The sequence below is a fragment of the Drosophila ananassae genome, chromosome 3R (assembly GCF_017639315.1).
Source record: "Drosophila ananassae strain 14024-0371.13 chromosome 3R, ASM1763931v2, whole genome shotgun sequence".
NCBI lineage: Eukaryota > Metazoa > Arthropoda > Insecta > Diptera > Drosophilidae > Drosophila > Drosophila ananassae.
In genome coordinates, this window is record NC_057930.1 from 22,121,963 (window position 1) to 22,139,045 (window position 17,083).

Here is a 17,083-nt window from a genome sequence, read left to right on the forward strand (position 1 = left end):
TGATACCCTGGAATGTTGGTATTTTATAGTTACTGCCACACCGAATGTAATTTTCATAATATTTGTACGAAACATAGGCAATTTCGGCTTGAATCTATCAGTATAAGCAATTTAAGAGCACAATTAATCCAGACAGAGACTTCCCGGAGCCACACAAAGCCGTAGAATGTAAAGATGCTAAAATACATAAAGAGGCAAACGAGTAAGTGGCTAAACTTTCCGCAGCTATTTTCACCCAACCACCCCCCACCACGGCTGTGGCGTATTTCTTTATTATTAAGTTAGTGACACCAATTCTGTGAATGATTTGTTACAGGCCGTCGCCGCAGCAGCCAAGATGCCACGGATGCCGCTGCCACCTGTACCGCCACACCCGACGGTGTTGACGTCGATGCTATCGATGGAGCGGTGTCGCAAAAACGTCACTCGCTGCGCTCCACAACCAGTTTCTGTGATGAAGTGTTCCTCGAAGCGGAGGAGGATGGTTCAGTTGGGGGAGGGGGCATGGGAGTGGGAGGTGGGCCCTCCGATGGCATCAGCCTTTGTAGCCACGATGGTAATTATAATTCATATTATTGCCAATCACGTTCGCACCTTGTCATGTACGTAGTATGTCTTCCCACGTCTGATGATAATAATTCAATTATTGTTATGGAAGTCATTCCCGGTATTCTTTGGAGAATGTGCCAAATTGTCAAAAAAAGGTTTTGTAAAGTGGAGTCCAAAGTTTAACTTCCCATTTCACTAATGACATCGAATCATGTGAGGTTTAATTATCTTTCTACTTCTCTTTTGGGCTCTTTTTTAGTTCATAATTCTACTATTAAGATGGCTACATCATTTAAGGCTAATTAACACCTCCATTTAAGACTATTTATTTAAGAATTTTCTCTTCTTGCAGACATTTTTACATACAACTCGCGGCTCTCCATGAATCTGGCTTCTATTGTGAGTGAACCAAACTGCCTGAGCTACTTTGTGCAGTATTTAGATACCCGGCATGCCCTGCCTTTAATTAAATTCTACCTGGACATTGAGAATTTCAAGAGAGCGGCGCTCACACAAGAAAAAGAATCACCCCAGGATGAGTATACCACGAAAACGGAACAATCTTCGCCGAACAAAGATGACAACGATGTACCTGAACTAAAGACGCTGTGCGATCTTTCAATGCGCAATCCGCTTACCGACGACGAGAAGAGCCGGATTTATGCGGAGACTAATAAACAGATCAATAGACAGAAATATGGATCGGGAACTGAACTTTCTCGGGCCAGTGTCAGCGATGCTATCGCCATCTATCAGAAGTATTTGATAGTGAATGCCACCCTGCAGGTGGAGCTACCCATTGTTATTCTCGCCCACATATCACTTCTACTTTGCGGCCGGGACAAAACCCAGCCCAGCAGCCCCATCCCAGCTAGTTGCTTCGATGAGGCGCGGGAGTATGTGCTGGAGCAGTTGGAGCGGGACCATGTACAGGGCTTTCTGCAGAGTGGCTACTATTCCACTTACTGCTTGGAGCTGATTGAAGGTGGCTCCATTAACATCTACGATGTCCTCTACAGCGAATTGGCTTTGTTTTACTTTACCGAGTACCTGGAGCAGCGACAGGAGCGAGAATGCCTGGAATTCTGGATAACAGGCATTAATTTTCGGAAGAGCTTTGCTTCTGAGGATAGTGAGGAGGATCGTAAGGCAGCCCAGAGCGATGCGATGATCATATACGACAGATACTTCTCCCTGCAGTCGGACTGTCGGCTCTGGATGTCGCAGAAGCTGCGATTGAGGGTCGAACAGGCCATCTGTGCTCCCGGCGAGCTGTGGCAAGCCTTTGACTTGGCTCTCTTGGTCACGGCGAAGTATCTGGAACAGAAATACTTTACCGACTTCCTAAAATCTCACATCTTTGATAACTATGTCAACGAACTGAAAGCTAAAAGGGGTAGGATGCATTTGATATTTGATTTTATTGAAAATTTTTAAATTAAAACCATTTTCCGCAGAAACATCCACAACAAACTCGAATATTCAGCACAAGCTAAGTCTGCGGAGGACTGGAAAATCCACAAGTGCCCAACAGCGCCACCGGAAGACCCTCTCAATGTCGGATTGTACGCACATCTCGCAGCACAACACCCTGCTGGCTTCCATGGACCAGCTGCCGTCGAAAGCATCGCTTAACCAGCAGAGTGGAAACCTAAACATCGATTCCAGGCAGCTGACAAATCCCCAGCTGCTATGGCAACGTCCCGGCGGGGCCCTAAAATTCGGTTTTGTAAACTCTTTGGGACGCTACGAGCGGGACTTTGAGGCCGTGGATGCCGTGACTCACAAATCGCAGCCTTGGTCGCTAAGTGTCAGCGGCAATAAGATCAAGAATGCGATGAGAAAGCTGGTGAATCTACCGGAGGACAATGTGCAGGAGGAGATTGCCTGGCAAGTGGCCGAAATGATCGTCAAGGATGTCACCAGTGTTACGCTGAGTGGAAAGACAACTCCCCTGGCCTAAAGTGCTATTGAACTTTTGAATTTATTTCATATATTTTATTTATTTATTATTTTTATGCTCAAATGCGAGAATCTCCAAACAAACAGTGCACAAAACGATGTCACAACAGACGCTCTCTACGCCACTACTCCACTTTACTATTTATCTTTGACTTGTTTATTGTACAAATTGTGTTTGTGAAAAAAAAAATCAAACAAAAGTATCTTTATCTATTTATCTTTATCTTTATGGATAAACTAAACTATCGCTCGCTCATTTGTTATTTAACGCAACAAATCTCAAATATATATAGAACCTAGAAGCCTAATCGCTTTGAAGTTTTAATTTCATTCCGTTTTTATTAAAAAAGAAAAACATAATTTGTAATATAGATTGTATATGAATATTTTTGCATACTGAACTACAATGAAAAATTTATTGTTATTAATAAAATTTTTCAATAATCAAGATTGGTTTTAAATAATTAGGGGGGGAATGCCACCAGGAGGCCTAAAACTAGTTTTGAAAATGGATACTTCCAAATTGGAAACGCAAACGGACACGCACCTCACACCTTTTCCCAAAAGAAATAAACAATTTTCACTTCCTCATTTCACTCTCTAAAGTAATTTTATTAACTTAAATTAAAAATTAAACAAGATTATCATTTGAAAGCAGACTAATTTTGTTCCTCCATGGGGACCTCTTCCGTCTCACTGAACCATCTCAAAATCCTCAACATGGTCTTCGCCGAATAGAGACAGAAAGGATACTCATTGAAGCACAGCTCCGTAGAGCCTCTCAGCGCCAATCCTCGACTGAAAGCCCGTCCTATTTTAACAGGAGCCATTTCCAGCGAAGATTCCAGATAGTCCATGAGCACCTCCGCCTCGGGAGATTCCTCCTCCGCTCCAGACATCAACTGGCAGATAAGAGACTGCAGGCACTCGAAGGGATCCCTCGAGAGGATTCGCTTCCAGTCGATTGCAGGCGGAGGTCTCTCAACTCGCCTTCCCCTTTGGACACTGTCTCCTCCTCCGGAATCCTGGGCTTTCTTCAGCCAACCAAGTTCGTGGCTTTGAATCGCTGATCTTCTGCTTCGGAAAAGATTCAGGGAGGCACTGGCCTGTTGAATGGGTGCTATGGCCATTTGGATGGGTTGGGCGGCCATCCCAGCCAGTTGGGTTATCCCTCGTATAGGTCGGATCTTCACCCAATCCTGGGCCAGCAGATGCATCATGTACATGGCACCGAGGCCAGTGGCAGCCAGCAGTATCACTCTAAGATGGAAAGATTCAATTTTTAACATTTAATTATAGTTTAAGTTGGAATATCTTTCAATTAAACACAAATTATGAATTAAAGACTTATTTTAAATAAATAATTTAGACAAACAACACTTATCCGCATCCTGGGTGGAGCTCCTTGACAGATTAAACACACTCTTCTCACCTGAATCCCATCCTTGGGCGCGTTATCCTGTCAGGTCCGAACAGCTTGAATGTCAGCCTTCAAATGGGCGATCTTCGCAAGTGGAGCTCATGTTAAAGCCACCAAATTGGATGTTAAAAACCGATGCCAGGCAGGCTCCACTTTGATCGCCCCAAAACGCGGTAAGCTCTGAGCTCCAAGCCGCTATCCCCAGAAACCGGAACCAGCGAAGTTATCATCAAAACAAAGTCCATCCCACCGCTTTCCGCAATGGCTATGGCGTTTGCCGATGACATAATAGCCTCATCGAATCGAGTTGTCCAGGCAGCACCTCCTCCTCATCCTCTCTCTCTCCAATCTTCCCCCAACATGTCCATTTGTTTTCCCTTTCATTTGGAGCAAACGGGTTTTTCTATTTGACTTTTCGCGATTTTTCATCAGCAACTAGTTTTCCTTGACTTTGGTTAAGTGTCCAGTGGTTTGGTGGTCCGCTGATCCGGTAATTTTGGTGGTTTCTTGGTGGTTTTCATGACCATTGGTTGGTGGTTAGCGGCGATCCAACTTGGGATTCAAACTCAACTGAAATTTTCACAAGGCAGTGGGTCAGACGGGGTGGAGATGTGGGTCTTTGAGGTGAAATGTTTTATTTTCAAAAGGTTACTTATAGGAGTTATAAGATATTTAAGATATATAACATGATCCTATATAGCTATAGGTAATATTTAAATGATTATATCATTATCATCAATCTGGGAATGGTGTTTTAGGATCTTGGATCTCTAGGATCTTAAAATCTAGGAAGTAAAATAATACATATTCCTACCTTTTATTTCGCTTTAAGACATTTCTGAATAACTTTTAGGATACAAGAAAGATCTTTAAAGATTCCTTTTTAAAATAAAAAACAAGTTTGCTATTTTTTAACTTCTAAAAGTTAACTTTTAATTCAAGTTTTTATTGATAACTCAAAGTCTTTCAAAAATAATCTCAAAAACCTATTCTCCAAGATCCATTAATGACTCCACCCTCTCTCCAGTGGACACTCTCCAGCATCCATTTCCCAAAAAAAAAAAACTCCCAACTCTTTGCGAAAAGTTTTCCGCCCAAAAGCTTTCCACCTGTTTTCCCGGCGGTATCTATAAAAGCCAGATCCCAGCCAGCAAACGGATTCAGTCGATCTGGATGGACGTCGGGTGTGAGAGCAAAGTCTTGACTGGATCACCAGGAAGTCGTGGATTACTGCATCGATTCGAACACTCCACATTAGCCGAGATTGCGTAACCGGGGGAAAAGTGAAAGCCACCAAGATAGAAACATGTTTTATGCGGTCATCTGGATTTTCTGCGCCACTCTGTTCGCCATCGTGTTTGGTGGAGTTCGGAAGCCCAAGCGATTTCCGCCAGGACCTCGCTGGTATCCGGTGGTGGGCAGTGCCCTTCAAGTCTCCCAGCTGCGTTGTCGGCTGGGCATGTTCTGCAAAGTGATCGATGTCCTGGCCAAGCAGTATGTGAATCCTTATGGCTTCTTTGGCCTCAAAATCGGCAAGGACAAAGTTGTGATTGCCTACACGAACGATGCCATTAACGAGATGATGACCAACGAGGACATCGACGGCAGACCAGATGGAATATTCTATCGCCTAAGGACCTTCAACTCCCGACTGGGTGTCCTTTTGACCGATGGGGAAATGTGGGTGGAGCAGCGAAGATTCATTTTGCGGCATTTGAAGAACTTTGGCTTCGCCAGGAGCGGTATGATGGACATCGTTCACAACGAGGCCACTTGCCTGCTGCAGGACCTGAAGGATCAGGTGCAGAAAGCTGGTGGCAAGCAGGTCAGGATCGAGATGCACGATCTGACCAGTGTTTATCTGTTGAACACTCTTTGGTGCATGTTGAGTGGCCGGAGGTACGATCCGGGTTCCCCGGAGATCTCTGAGCTCCTGGAATTGTTCTTTGAACTTTTCAAAAACATCGACATGGTCGGAGCACTTTTCAGCCATTTTCCCTTCCTGCGATTCATTGCTCCCGACTACTCCGGGTACAATGGTTTCGTGGAGAGTCATCGCCACTTGTACGCCTTTATGAGCAAGGAAATCGAACTCCATCGACTGACCTACAAGAACTACGATGAGCCCAGGGATCTAATGGACTCGTATCTGCGCGCCCAGGACGCGGGAAATGATCCCAAGGGAATGTTCAGTGATGAGAGTCTTCTGGCCATTTGCTTGGACATGTTTCTGGCCGGTTCGGAGACCACCAACAAGAGCCTGGGCTTCTGTTTCATGCACTTGGTGCTGCAGCCGGAAATCCAGGAGAAGGCCTACCAGGAAATCAAGGAGGTAGTTGGCCTGGAAAGGATCCCTGAATGGTCGAGGGATCGCTCCAAGATGCCATACTGCGAGGCCATCACCTTAGAGGCAGTCAGGATGTTTATGTTGCACACTTTTGGCATCCCCCACCGGGCTGTTTGCGACACTCGCTTGTCCGGATACGAGATACCCAAGGACACCATGGTCATAGCTTGTTTCCGGGGTATGCTGATCAATCCGGTGGACTTCCCAGAGCCGGAGACCTTCAATCCCGAGCGATTCCTGTTCGATGGGCAGCTGAAGCTACCGGAGGCCTTCAATCCCTTTGGCTTTGGACGACATCGGTGCATGGGAGACTTGTTGGGACGCCAGAATCTGTTCATGTTCACCACCACAGTGCTGCAGAACTTCAAGATGGTGGCCATTCCCGGTCAGATGCCAGAGGAGGAGCCCCTGGAAGGAGCCACGGCGGCAGTGAAGCCATACGAGATAATGTTGGTAGCCAGAGGGGAGAATTGAAATATCAAAAAATGGATTTTTTACATTCTCTAATTAAACATTTAATTATCAATATCATTATAATTATTATTGTTCATTGTTGTTGTGGTTTAAGTCTACAATGTTTCCCACTTAGTTCGGTATCCATTTTTCGCAATTTTTCCAACAAAAGCACATCTCGGCCTAAGCAAACTCAGCTCTAATTTGAACAAACATTTATAAATTTATAAATAATTTATGTGTTTTTTTTTTAAGACATTATACAAAAAAAACTAGCATGGATTATAATGAAAATGGGCCTTGTCTCCTCCTGTCATCTGGTTTGTTGTTTGTTTTTTTTTTAAAGCTATTTGTTTATATGCATATATGCTATTGTTTAATGGAAAACAATTGGTTTGCTCCTCCTGATCCTTGACATCGATCCTTGACCTTGACCTACCTACTATATGTAGTTGCACTTTAAAAAATTTAAATTTGTGTTCTGTTTTTGATATTCTCACTCTTGAACCGGCCGCCACTGGGCTTACAATGATCTAGATGTCTATATAAATATATGTATATGCATATGTATGTATGTGTTTTCTTGTGTATATTATGTAAATACATATTATATATTTATGTAAAAAACTCTAACAATCATTACACAAAAAGCAAGCCATCTCTTATTGCCAAATAAAACTTTCAACTTATCTGCACATTTCAAGCACTTCTATATATAAATATATAATGTATACAAGTATAAAGTAAATCTGCATTTTGATTCGCGAAACTTAAGTATTTTTTTTGCACCCATATGAGTGTGGGGATAACGAATGATATATATATTGAGTTTAAGTCTGCATTAGCTATTACTGGTTAATGGTTCTTGGTCCGTAATTCCCAACGCGCGAGAGGAAGAGTATGATAAGATTGTGTTTTACGATTTAAGATTATAGATTATAGATTGTTGTGACGATGGATAAAATAAATTAAGAACGATAGGTCTAGGATGCAAGTGGGTATAGTGATCTTTGGACAACTGTATAAGACATTTTGTCATGGAAGCACAATAAGTTTTGATTTAAAATCATTGAAAATAAATAGTAATCTTGTTTAATCTCCATTACAAAATGGCTTATCCTCCATAGATCCTTTGTCAGAAGAGTTCTTGCCTTGCTAGGGCTAGGATATGTTTCAGTTCAAAGATTCAGACACTAAACGGGGCGACTAGCAAGCATTAGAAAATTGTTGTGCAACTTTTGGATTGAAATTGACTCGCTGCTACACACTCACATACACCTCACACACTGACTAAAAACTAATGAAATTCCCTAAAAACGTTGCAGCATTTTTCCTCCTCTTTCTCTTTATCTGATTTTGATTCTGATTCTGATCAGATTCTGTGTTATGAGTGTGTGATTCAATATTTTCGAAATCCAAAGGTGGGCAACTGGGTGGCACAACAGCAGGCCACTATGTACAGGATGCCGAAGAAAAAGTTCAGCTTGGCTGTTTGTCGTGGCACCAGATGCATCGTCTGTTCGTTCCGGAATCTCTTCTCGATTTGAAATGCCTGCGGCAGGGTAACCAGTGGCAGCAGGAACCACAAAGAGTACTTCAGGCCGAAGATGAAGAACAGCGAGTAGGGGGCAAACAGCAGCATGGCGTATAAAACGTGCGAGGCAGTGCGTCCTATCAAAATCGCCAGAGTTACAATTCCAGCTCGTCGATCGTTATCCGCATCTCGTGTATTATTGCTATGCAATATCGCCTCTGTATTGAGGGCCAGTGGGATGGCATAGCCCATCGTCGTCCAGTCCACATGACCAGTTTGCGACATAAAAGCAAAAAGCACTGAGATCGGTCCGAACAGTACCAGGATCACCAGATCGCCCAATGCGATATACTTGAAACCAATGCCGCCTGTGTACAGAAAGCTCGAAGATAGTCCCCCGAAGTAGATCAGCGCCAGGTGTTCCATTTTCGCCGGACTGAGCACCGCCAGCAGAACGAATCCACCGCAACCGGCCATATAGAGAATGGCACCCAGTGACACCACCTAGAAATAAAAACAATACTTTAAATTTTGAAATTCTCTCAAAACCATATACTTTATATGTTTGTTTGTTATTTTATTAATGGCCTTCTTACTAATTAGTAGAGTGATAATTGCCGCAAATATTTTTAATTCAAAACACCAGAGTCCATAAAAAAGATTTCTAAAGAAACCAGCAGGTAATAGATTTTCCTTTTTTCCAAAAACTATTGAAATATTAAAAGAATGCAACCTTCAAAGTGCATTTCTAGTTTCAATTTAGTTCAACAAACTTGAAAATATTTTTGAAACAAAAAGAAATACATTGTTTTTGGAAGAAAGGTTGTGTCGATTTTGGAATTCTCCGATTTCTCTGAATTTTTCTATTTATTATCCAACCTATTCCCTCCTCGGAGGAGGCACTTACCTCATCCTTGGTTAGAATATGATCCACCAGGGTGCGGTCGTCGGCTTTTTGCTTGTCAATGCCCTTGATGAAGTCGAAGTAGGTGTTAACCACATTGCCGGCGCAGTGGACTGTGACGACTGTAAAGGCGGTGAGGAAGAAGGTGGCCAACGAGAACTCCGCCGACCACTGGGAGCGGTAGGCGAGTGCCGATCCGAGTAGTGTCGGCACCAAACTAGCTGACAGCGACCAGGGACGCAGAGCTAGGAGATAGGTTTTCAATTTCATAAAGGTTCCGGTAGTGGGAGGTCCTTTTGAATCTATGCCTAAACCTGCATATCCTCCATGGAATCTTCCATCTGTTCCATCCGCTTGTGCCTCGGCTTCTGCATCCACCTTTCCTGCCCTCCTCTGAATCCCATTCGTTGTGGGATTACCATTGGACAACAGCTGGGAGTGAGAGTTTTCCGTCTCCGCCTCTTTAGTTGCTGCCATTGCAAACTGCACAGGAATACTGGCGGGCACTCGTCTATAACTCAGTAGAACCAATCGCCAACTTTCGTTGTGTATTTGACCTTGGTCGCCGGTCCAGCAAATTGTTTACAAAAGCTTAAATGTTAAATAGTGTTTTTCGGATGCCGGCACATGCGCTGCGCCACTGCCGCTACCGCTCTGCCTGCTTCTCGACTCTGCTTCTGCTTCTTGCTGTGCCACCTTCTCCGCCTATTCCGCCGCCTCCTGCTTTTCGCCACCTCCGTCTCCTTCCTTCCTCCAACAATGTTTCGCCAGGTGCTGTATGTGCGTGTGCTTTCAATAATCGCTAATATTGTATACACAGCATCTTGTGGGGGGGCGCCGTAGTTGCCAAGGGGGCTGCCGTGGGGGAGAGCGCCTCTGCAGCTTCAAAAACCACGAAATTTCACTCCCAATTTCACCTCTTGGCTGACTACGCTGAGCTCCTTTTCGGACGATTTCCTCGATGGCGTCTGAAGCTCTGATTTCTGGCGCCTTATTTGATTGATTGATTTCTCTTTAATTGAGTATATATTTATCTATTTTTCTTATATTTATTTTAATCAAACAAATCAACTGTCACGTCAGCGCTGACCGAAATAAGGTCATACCTTTCCTAAACAGCCACTGCTGGTATCAGTGCATCCCTGACTACGTGATACAGTGATTCTTCCATAGCTAGCGAAAAGAAAATAAACTATTTTTATTTTAGTTTTAGAAATTATTAAGAAGCTTTTCATGCAAAATCTAAAGACTATAAGCTGTGGAAAATTCAAAAACATATAGTAACAGGTATTAGATAACGAAAGCTTTACTGTAACTTTAGTTATCGATATTATTAATCGAAGTGCATTACTGAAGCCCTGGTAATAAACAGCTGTATGATAAGAGAAATATCAAATTTTCTATTTTGTAATAAACAAATAAAAAATGGATTACAATATTCACAAAATATGCCGGGTCTGTTTGGAAGAAGGCACCCCAGGACCATTAACATCGATATATAGTACAGATTTCGCGATGATGCCCTCCGTAATGCTGATGCAGTGTGCCAAAATAAGGGTATGCTTTAAAAAAAAAACAAACAAAACCCAATTATAAATAAAATTTAATGTTTTTTAGGTTTACAAAACGGATGGGCTGCCTTCGGTGATCTGCAATAATTGTATTTACAGATTGGGAGTGGCATTCCACTTCAAACAAGAGTGCGAAAACAGCGATCTCCGCCTGCGCCAATATCTGGGCATCCTCGAATCCTGGCGGCAGGATGCGGCCACAAATACGGACTTTGTGTTGGAGAAGCAGTCCATTCCCCAGCGAGACAGTGATGACGAAGAGCCGGTGGATACCAAAGTCAGCAAAAGACGTTCCCGCTATCAGAGAAAGCCACCAGAAGAGCACAAGAAAAGGGGTCCAAAGCCAGTACCGAAGATGCCGCACACCTGCTACGAATGTCACAAGAGTTTCAAGTGCATAGCTCAACTTACCCAGCATATTAGAACTCATACGGGGGAAAAGCCCTATCAGTGCACTTACTGCATACAACGCTTTGCGCAAAAGTACAATTTAAAGGTTCACGAAAGAACCCATACGGGCGATAAACCCTTTCAATGTGAGATCTGTTCCAAGCAGTTCTCAGCACTGGGTAACTTTCAAGCTCACCAGAAGATCCACTTGGGAGTGAGGGATCAAATATGTTCGTTATGCCAAAAAGCTTTCTATACGGCTGGGGATCTTTCCAAGCATATGATCACTCACACGGGAATCAAGAACCACCACTGCGATGTCTGTGGCAAGGCCTTCAGCAGGCGGCGGGATATGCGATCCCACAAACTAAAACTCCATCCCTTAGAATCCAGCACGAATCATGACATAGTAGACGACGACGATGACGAGCCCATCGACACGGATCCTGTGGGTCTGGACACTCTGGATCACGCTCACTTTAAGTGCCCGGATTGCGACAAGGCTTTCGATACTGCGGACAGTCTGAGCTTGCACTTCCGCACACATGCTGTTAATAATAATCTTTTGAATCTCCCACTGCCCCCTGCTCCAATGTCCCATCACTATCACCACCACCATCCCGCTGGTACGGGTCCAACCTCGGCTATGCATCATCATGATGCGCTGCACCACCTGGGTCCTCCCAATCCCGCCACACAAATGGGCATGGCGGCAATGGCTCATATGTTGGCGCCACCGCCACCTCCTCCGCCAACCCCTAGCGAAGGACGCTATACGATGCTGCATCACACGGCGGCTCAGAGATTACATTACTAAACTATAATAGAGTAAACTATTTTCTATCAGTATTTTGTATAATATTGAACACTTTTTATTTAGTTTGTCTATTTAAAATGGAATATTTTTGTCATGTTTGCTTTATATCTTTACAATAAATACATGTAGAAATTTGGCAAGCACAGCTTCTATAAAGATCATTACTTAAATGCAAAACTAAAATCACTAAAACTCATCGGCACACTTACCGCGTACCTCGTCTATATAAAAAATTGTCATTATAATGTATTAACTTAGTTTGATTTGTGTTTTGTGAGTGTAAAAATTGTCGTATCTCAATATTGGTTTGTTTGGTATTGGTATGCATCGTTGGTATCGGCTTGATCCAGTTTGAATATGTCTATAAAAAGCTCCAAAATCAATCCAAGAGTTCTTGTAAATATTGCTTTTATAATCGGCCCGGAATGATTGATCCCATCATTTATTTACTTTAGTTTGGCCCGCAGCCAGTCATCGGTCAGTTCCTCCAGTTCGCGTATTTCGTAAACTCGAGTGAGATCCACTTCACGCTGCAATGCACTCTTTGTGCAAGCGTACATCATCTGCAGTTCAATCTTTAAATAGATTTTTATAGAATATAAGTTAAGATGTATGGAAAGGTGAGCTATTTATTTGTTACCTGACTATCCCTAGGTGTATAGAATATAAAACACATGGGGTAGGACACACGTTGATCGTCATGTACCATTTTGTAGGTATAAATCACATAGCGAGGCTGGTGTCCTGGCAAAGTGTCCTGCAACTCGTCGACGGATATGTCATCAATAAACTCATCCAGAACGACGGATTGCTTCTCCCGATCTACTTTCACTTGAAATAGAAAAGAAAAAAACGTGATTAAAGTATTAAAAATAGGAATAACCTTTTAGACAGGTGCTTATGTATCTGAATCCTGGCTTAGAACCCTCGTATCCATGGTAATATTCACTTACATATCAAAGCAGCATTGTTTTTGCTCTTGCTGAAGCGAAACTTCTTCAACTCCTCCAGAACTTCGTTGCTAATGTCGCAAATTTTGTTATCGCCCTGAAAATGAATGATATTAATTGATAAATGGGCAAAAATCACACAACTTATCAGTGAACAAGAATCGTTCCATCGGAAACAAAAACAAAAACACACGCCCACACAGACCATTAGTCATGTTTTTAATTTAGAAATTGATTTTTAAATCAACAACGACAACTTACCATGGTTTTAGTTTAAAGAATATTAGGGGAAAAGCCTGCTAATTATTTGGCAGTTGTCTTTAGGGAGTGGATATAGGGTTTTTGTTTAATATTTGTGTGTCGGTTCTTTGTTGTTTTCTGTAAATGTTTGCCTGTCCTGCAGTGCGACCGTATACCGAACGCTGAAAAATACTAAATATGCGGTATATTTTTTTAATACTGATTAAAATAAATTTAGTCTAAAAATTGATCTAAAAATTTAAAATTAAGATTTTGAGTGAAGTTTAAAATTTATTCGAAAGTCTTGTAAAAAAAATAAAGGCATAATATTAATCAATAAAATAAAATACTGATCATTTGGTAAAAATTTTCCAGGGCTTCCAGGGCTGCCAAATAGTACCGTTGTTTTTAAGCTCTCGCCAGCCGTTCAAATAAAAATCAAATTGCAGGACTTTGATTCATAATGCCTGGCATTATTATTGATTCCATTCATAATGGAATTGCTTCGTTCACGTAATTTGGATTTAGAAAAATTCGAAAGAGGTTTTTTGGAGCCATGCTGGAAGTATGGGGGTTCCAGATCAAAAACTTTAAAAATCCAGTGCGATGAGATCGTCGCAGTAGATTTAGTGGCTTGTTGGTAAGTAAAATCTATCTTCTATTGCAATATTTAAACAAAATATTCTGTTTTTTTTAGCAAACAAATAAGTGATTTAATACAGCAAGTCATTGACAGTCGAGATGAAGAGAACTTTTTGACAGGAAGCAGGCTTCGTGTTAGCTTCAAAGACATCGCGCGTTTGACATATGGAGCCATGGGCATCTACAGACACCAGATTAATATTCTTTTGGGTGTGTATTGTGTTAAGGAACTAGACTAGTTTAAATGTCAATACTGTTTCCTATAGGGGACGCCAAATATTTGCTGGAACAAATAAAAGGCACCAAATTAGTCTTTGAGCTTTCATCCACGGAGACAGTCGTGGTCAGACAATCACAGATGTCCACCCATCGCCATCGGAAGAGAGTGATCACCCAGAAGTCTACCGTGACAGTTTCAAAGCGTCCTCGAATGTGTGAACCGGATTTATTAGGAGAATCGGTTCGAGAATATTATGCCAGTATGTTGGATGAGAGTGTGAATGTACCGCAGATCGAAAGCCCCCAGAAGCTTACACAGGAATTTGACGATGTTAGTTGGTAAAATATTAAAGTTTTTGTTCCATTAATGAATCTTCTTTCCTAGACAATTGAAACTCCTCGAATATGTTCCATTTCCACCTCGTATCAAGCCCTAACCATCACAGAAGAACTTGAAATCCATGAAGATCATACATTTATGTGTCCATTGGATGGTTTTGGAGAAACCAACCCGGATTTGAGTATTTATGAAGAACTATTCCCCAGAAAAAGATCCTGTAAGACCAATAAATAGTTGTCTACTCAGGAAAAGCTCTTCATTACTTCTTATTTTCAGTAAAACGTCCATCAACGTGCTTGAATTCAACTGAGATTTTACCCAATAAAATACCCAGATTGGAAGAAAGTTTAGAAGAGACGATAGACGCAAGTTCTGACAATACTATTATGACCAAAGATGGTTTAAATAGTGTTGAAACAGTCGAAGAAATGAACATAATCTGTGAGACTCCGATTCCTGTACTTATGTCTCCCTTGCCAATGTATTTTCCATTCAAAAGTAACAAGAAACTTAAAAAAGGAAAGTTGATTATTGACAAATGCATAGAGTATTGCAAAAATAGTTTGCTAAAGCATCGGCAAAAATACATTGATTGCTGCCAAGCAAGAAAAATTACAGTGACCGTCAAGCAACCCCCAGGAGCAGATCTCCTTTTATCAAAATTAAATAAGACGTAGGAATATACTATTCTCTTCTTTAAAATTATAATTAATGTTTTATCTTTGCAGCTCTATTTTCCCAGATCTCCTTACACAAATACCCATTAGTTTAGGCGTAGATCAAATGGAAGATGAAAGTGAGGCAACTCTTAGAAGCATTTTTGCAGATGAGCTCTACCCTGATTTAGTCAAGGAAATTTTGGGGCAGGACTTACACCCCTTAGAGCCATTAATTGAAATTGATGGAGCTAAAATGGAAGATAATAATCTAATGGAGCAGAATAATAATCATAATTTGGAACAAGTTCCAACTCCAGAAGAGCATAATAACAATATTAGTGCTCTAGCATCTATTTCCACTTGCCGTGAAAATAATATAAGTAAGATAAAAGAATTCAAAAAGAAATATATTTAATACTTCCACTAAAATTATAAAATAGATCAACTTGAAGTAATGATGGACTTGCTGACCATATGGAGGAAAAATCCAGACTCCACAATTGACGCCAGTGACTACATTAATTCCTTTCCGGATCGTTTGAAAGCAGCCTTGGTATTTAGTCACTTACTAAGTAAGTAATGCCATTACCCTATAGTTACTATTACTAAAGGCCTTTCTAATTTCAGGCCTGGTTCGAAATAAACTGATTACGATCTCCAAAAAACCAAATTCGAATGAAATGGACAAAATATCGTTGGGCAAGGAATCCATAAATCTAATTGGAAACATAGCCAATGATGCTGTGTTGTAAAGAAGCAAAGGATCACCTTTCATTGTTAATCTATTTATAAGCCTATTTTTAACACATTACCATTTGGGTATTTAAAAAGCAATAAAGCATATTAAGGTTCCTTTTATCCTACTCTCCAATGTGAGTAAGATTAATTGTTCTCATCATATACCTGTTACGAAAAACAACTTGTTATCTGTTACTATTACGTTATCGTATCTATAATTCTCTAAACCATTATTGTTGTCTTTGTTACAAAATCTCATTCTCTCTGTGACAACACCAAAAAAATAAACAAATTACAAAACAAGAGGAATACGAGTTATTGGCACACTTTCATCTAAATTCCGATCTGCTGGGCCAGGCCCGAGTAAATGTGCAGCGTGCAGAATCCAATAATGGCAGCCACCAGCGCCTTAACCGCCACCGTCAGCCAGGGTCCGATGGCCAGGATGTGGATCATACCCTCCAGCCACACACCCTTGAAAACGGTCACTGCCAGGAGCAGACTGACAAGCGGCTTCAGCGCCTTGTTCAGGTCGTGACGAGTGAACAGCCAGATCAACGTGGCCGTGGTTATGTGCTGGACCAGAAGCACATTCGACTCCAAACATTTCAGAATGTAGATCCAACTGAATTCCGTTCCACGTGCTCCAACCCACAGCATTATGCCCCGGGAAAGGACTACTTCAGCAGTGGCCCCTGCAAATCAATTAAAACAATAAGTAAGTCACTCAAAAATCCACAACCAACTCACATCCAAGTCCAGCAGTGATAAGTTTGGAGTGTCCTTTTCCTGGAATACGACTGAGGATCAGTGCGAATCCCAGCAGATCGGCAATGTCCACACTGCAACGGAAGATCTCCTACAAAAGAGACCACAACTTAACCTTAGCACTATGTAAATATTGATAATCCCTCTCACCGCAAAGAAGTTGAACTCGCCGCTGGAGGAGGAGGAGGTATCGGAGTAGAAAAACGTGGCTAGAACCAGCATCTTGCACAGTTGCGTGAATATGTAAATTCCTCCAGCTTGTACACACTTCCAGAATGCCCCATATTCGGACCTGCAAGAAACCGGGACAGTTTATAAATATTTTTATTGATTAAGAGCGGGGAGCATGGGGAAAATATCATGGTAATTTATAGAAAACCCACAGGCCGGAGTATTTGTAGGTAAAGTAATACGGTGTGAGCAGAGCCACACAGTTTCCAAAGTGATAGAGCGTCATTTTATTTGATAAACTAAGGTTATTTGGATTAATTAAGTGAAAAATTAAATGTTCAGGAAAAAATTAGCGATGCACTCGCCGGTTATCGATTATTACTCTCAGAGATGGCCAGCTCTTCCAATA

The 17,083-nt window shown here is 41.8% G+C and overlaps 8 protein-coding genes across 8 annotated transcripts; 4 read left to right on the plus strand and 4 right to left on the minus strand.

Annotated features, from left to right (window-relative positions):
- The first annotated feature begins 11 nt into the window (after positions 1-11).
- Positions 12-2,959, plus strand: LOC6497398 (A-kinase anchor protein 10, mitochondrial). The gene is made up of 4 exons (XM_001962129.4): positions 12-202; positions 317-556; positions 902-1,945; positions 2,007-2,959. Exons 1-4 carry the CDS (start codon positions 175-177, stop codon positions 2,510-2,512), a joined length of 1,818 nt encoding a protein of 605 aa, XP_001962165.1. The 5' UTR covers positions 12-174; the 3' UTR covers positions 2,513-2,959.
- A 144-nt stretch (positions 2,960-3,103) lies between these two features.
- On the minus strand, positions 3,104-4,993 carry LOC6498142. The gene is made up of 2 exons (XM_001962128.4): positions 3,944-4,993; positions 3,104-3,771 (listed from the first exon to the last, which is right to left on the minus strand). Exons 1-2 carry the CDS (start codon positions 3,952-3,954, stop codon positions 3,171-3,173), a joined length of 612 nt encoding a protein of 203 aa, XP_001962164.1. The 5' UTR covers positions 3,955-4,993; the 3' UTR covers positions 3,104-3,170.
- Positions 4,994-5,089: 96 nt separating this feature from the next.
- Positions 5,090-7,464, plus strand: LOC6497399 (probable cytochrome P450 303a1). Its single transcript, XM_001962127.3, has one exon. It carries the CDS (start codon positions 5,238-5,240, stop codon positions 6,750-6,752), a length of 1,515 nt encoding a protein of 504 aa, XP_001962163.1. The 5' UTR covers positions 5,090-5,237; the 3' UTR covers positions 6,753-7,464.
- LOC6498141 (ubiA prenyltransferase domain-containing protein 1 homolog) lies at positions 6,935-10,330 on the minus strand. The gene is made up of 2 exons (XM_001962126.4): positions 9,173-10,330; positions 6,935-8,769 (listed from the first exon to the last, which is right to left on the minus strand). The coding sequence occupies exons 1-2, from the start codon at positions 9,644-9,646 to the stop codon at positions 8,131-8,133; spliced, it is 1,113 nt and encodes a 370-aa protein (XP_001962162.1). The 5' UTR covers positions 9,647-10,330; the 3' UTR covers positions 6,935-8,130.
- Positions 10,331-10,494: 164 nt separating this feature from the next.
- On the plus strand, positions 10,495-12,124 carry LOC6497400 (zinc finger protein 629). Its single transcript, XM_001962125.4, has 2 exons — positions 10,495-10,726; positions 10,787-12,124. Exons 1-2 carry the CDS (start codon positions 10,595-10,597, stop codon positions 11,945-11,947), a joined length of 1,293 nt encoding a protein of 430 aa, XP_001962161.2. The 5' UTR covers positions 10,495-10,594; the 3' UTR covers positions 11,948-12,124.
- A 157-nt stretch (positions 12,125-12,281) lies between these two features.
- Positions 12,282-13,329, minus strand: LOC6498140 (glia maturation factor beta). Its single transcript, XM_001962124.4, has 4 exons — positions 13,159-13,329; positions 12,901-12,994; positions 12,588-12,778; positions 12,282-12,522 (listed from the first exon to the last, which is right to left on the minus strand). The coding sequence occupies exons 1-4, from the start codon at positions 13,159-13,161 to the stop codon at positions 12,394-12,396; spliced, it is 417 nt and encodes a 138-aa protein (XP_001962160.1). The 5' UTR covers positions 13,162-13,329; the 3' UTR covers positions 12,282-12,393.
- A 177-nt stretch (positions 13,330-13,506) lies between these two features.
- LOC6497401 lies at positions 13,507-15,860 on the plus strand. The gene is made up of 8 exons (XM_001962123.4): positions 13,507-13,777; positions 13,835-13,989; positions 14,046-14,329; positions 14,384-14,555; positions 14,615-15,011; positions 15,067-15,377; positions 15,438-15,569; positions 15,625-15,860. The coding sequence occupies exons 1-8, from the start codon at positions 13,632-13,634 to the stop codon at positions 15,747-15,749; spliced, it is 1,722 nt and encodes a 573-aa protein (XP_001962159.1). The 5' UTR covers positions 13,507-13,631; the 3' UTR covers positions 15,750-15,860.
- A 63-nt stretch (positions 15,861-15,923) lies between these two features.
- On the minus strand, positions 15,924-17,077 carry LOC6498139 (transmembrane protein 147). The gene is made up of 4 exons (XM_001962122.4): positions 16,887-17,077; positions 16,654-16,795; positions 16,486-16,594; positions 15,924-16,430 (listed from the first exon to the last, which is right to left on the minus strand). Exons 1-4 carry the CDS (start codon positions 16,958-16,960, stop codon positions 16,069-16,071), a joined length of 687 nt encoding a protein of 228 aa, XP_001962158.1. The 5' UTR covers positions 16,961-17,077; the 3' UTR covers positions 15,924-16,068.
- Positions 17,078-17,083: the final 6 nt, after the last annotated feature.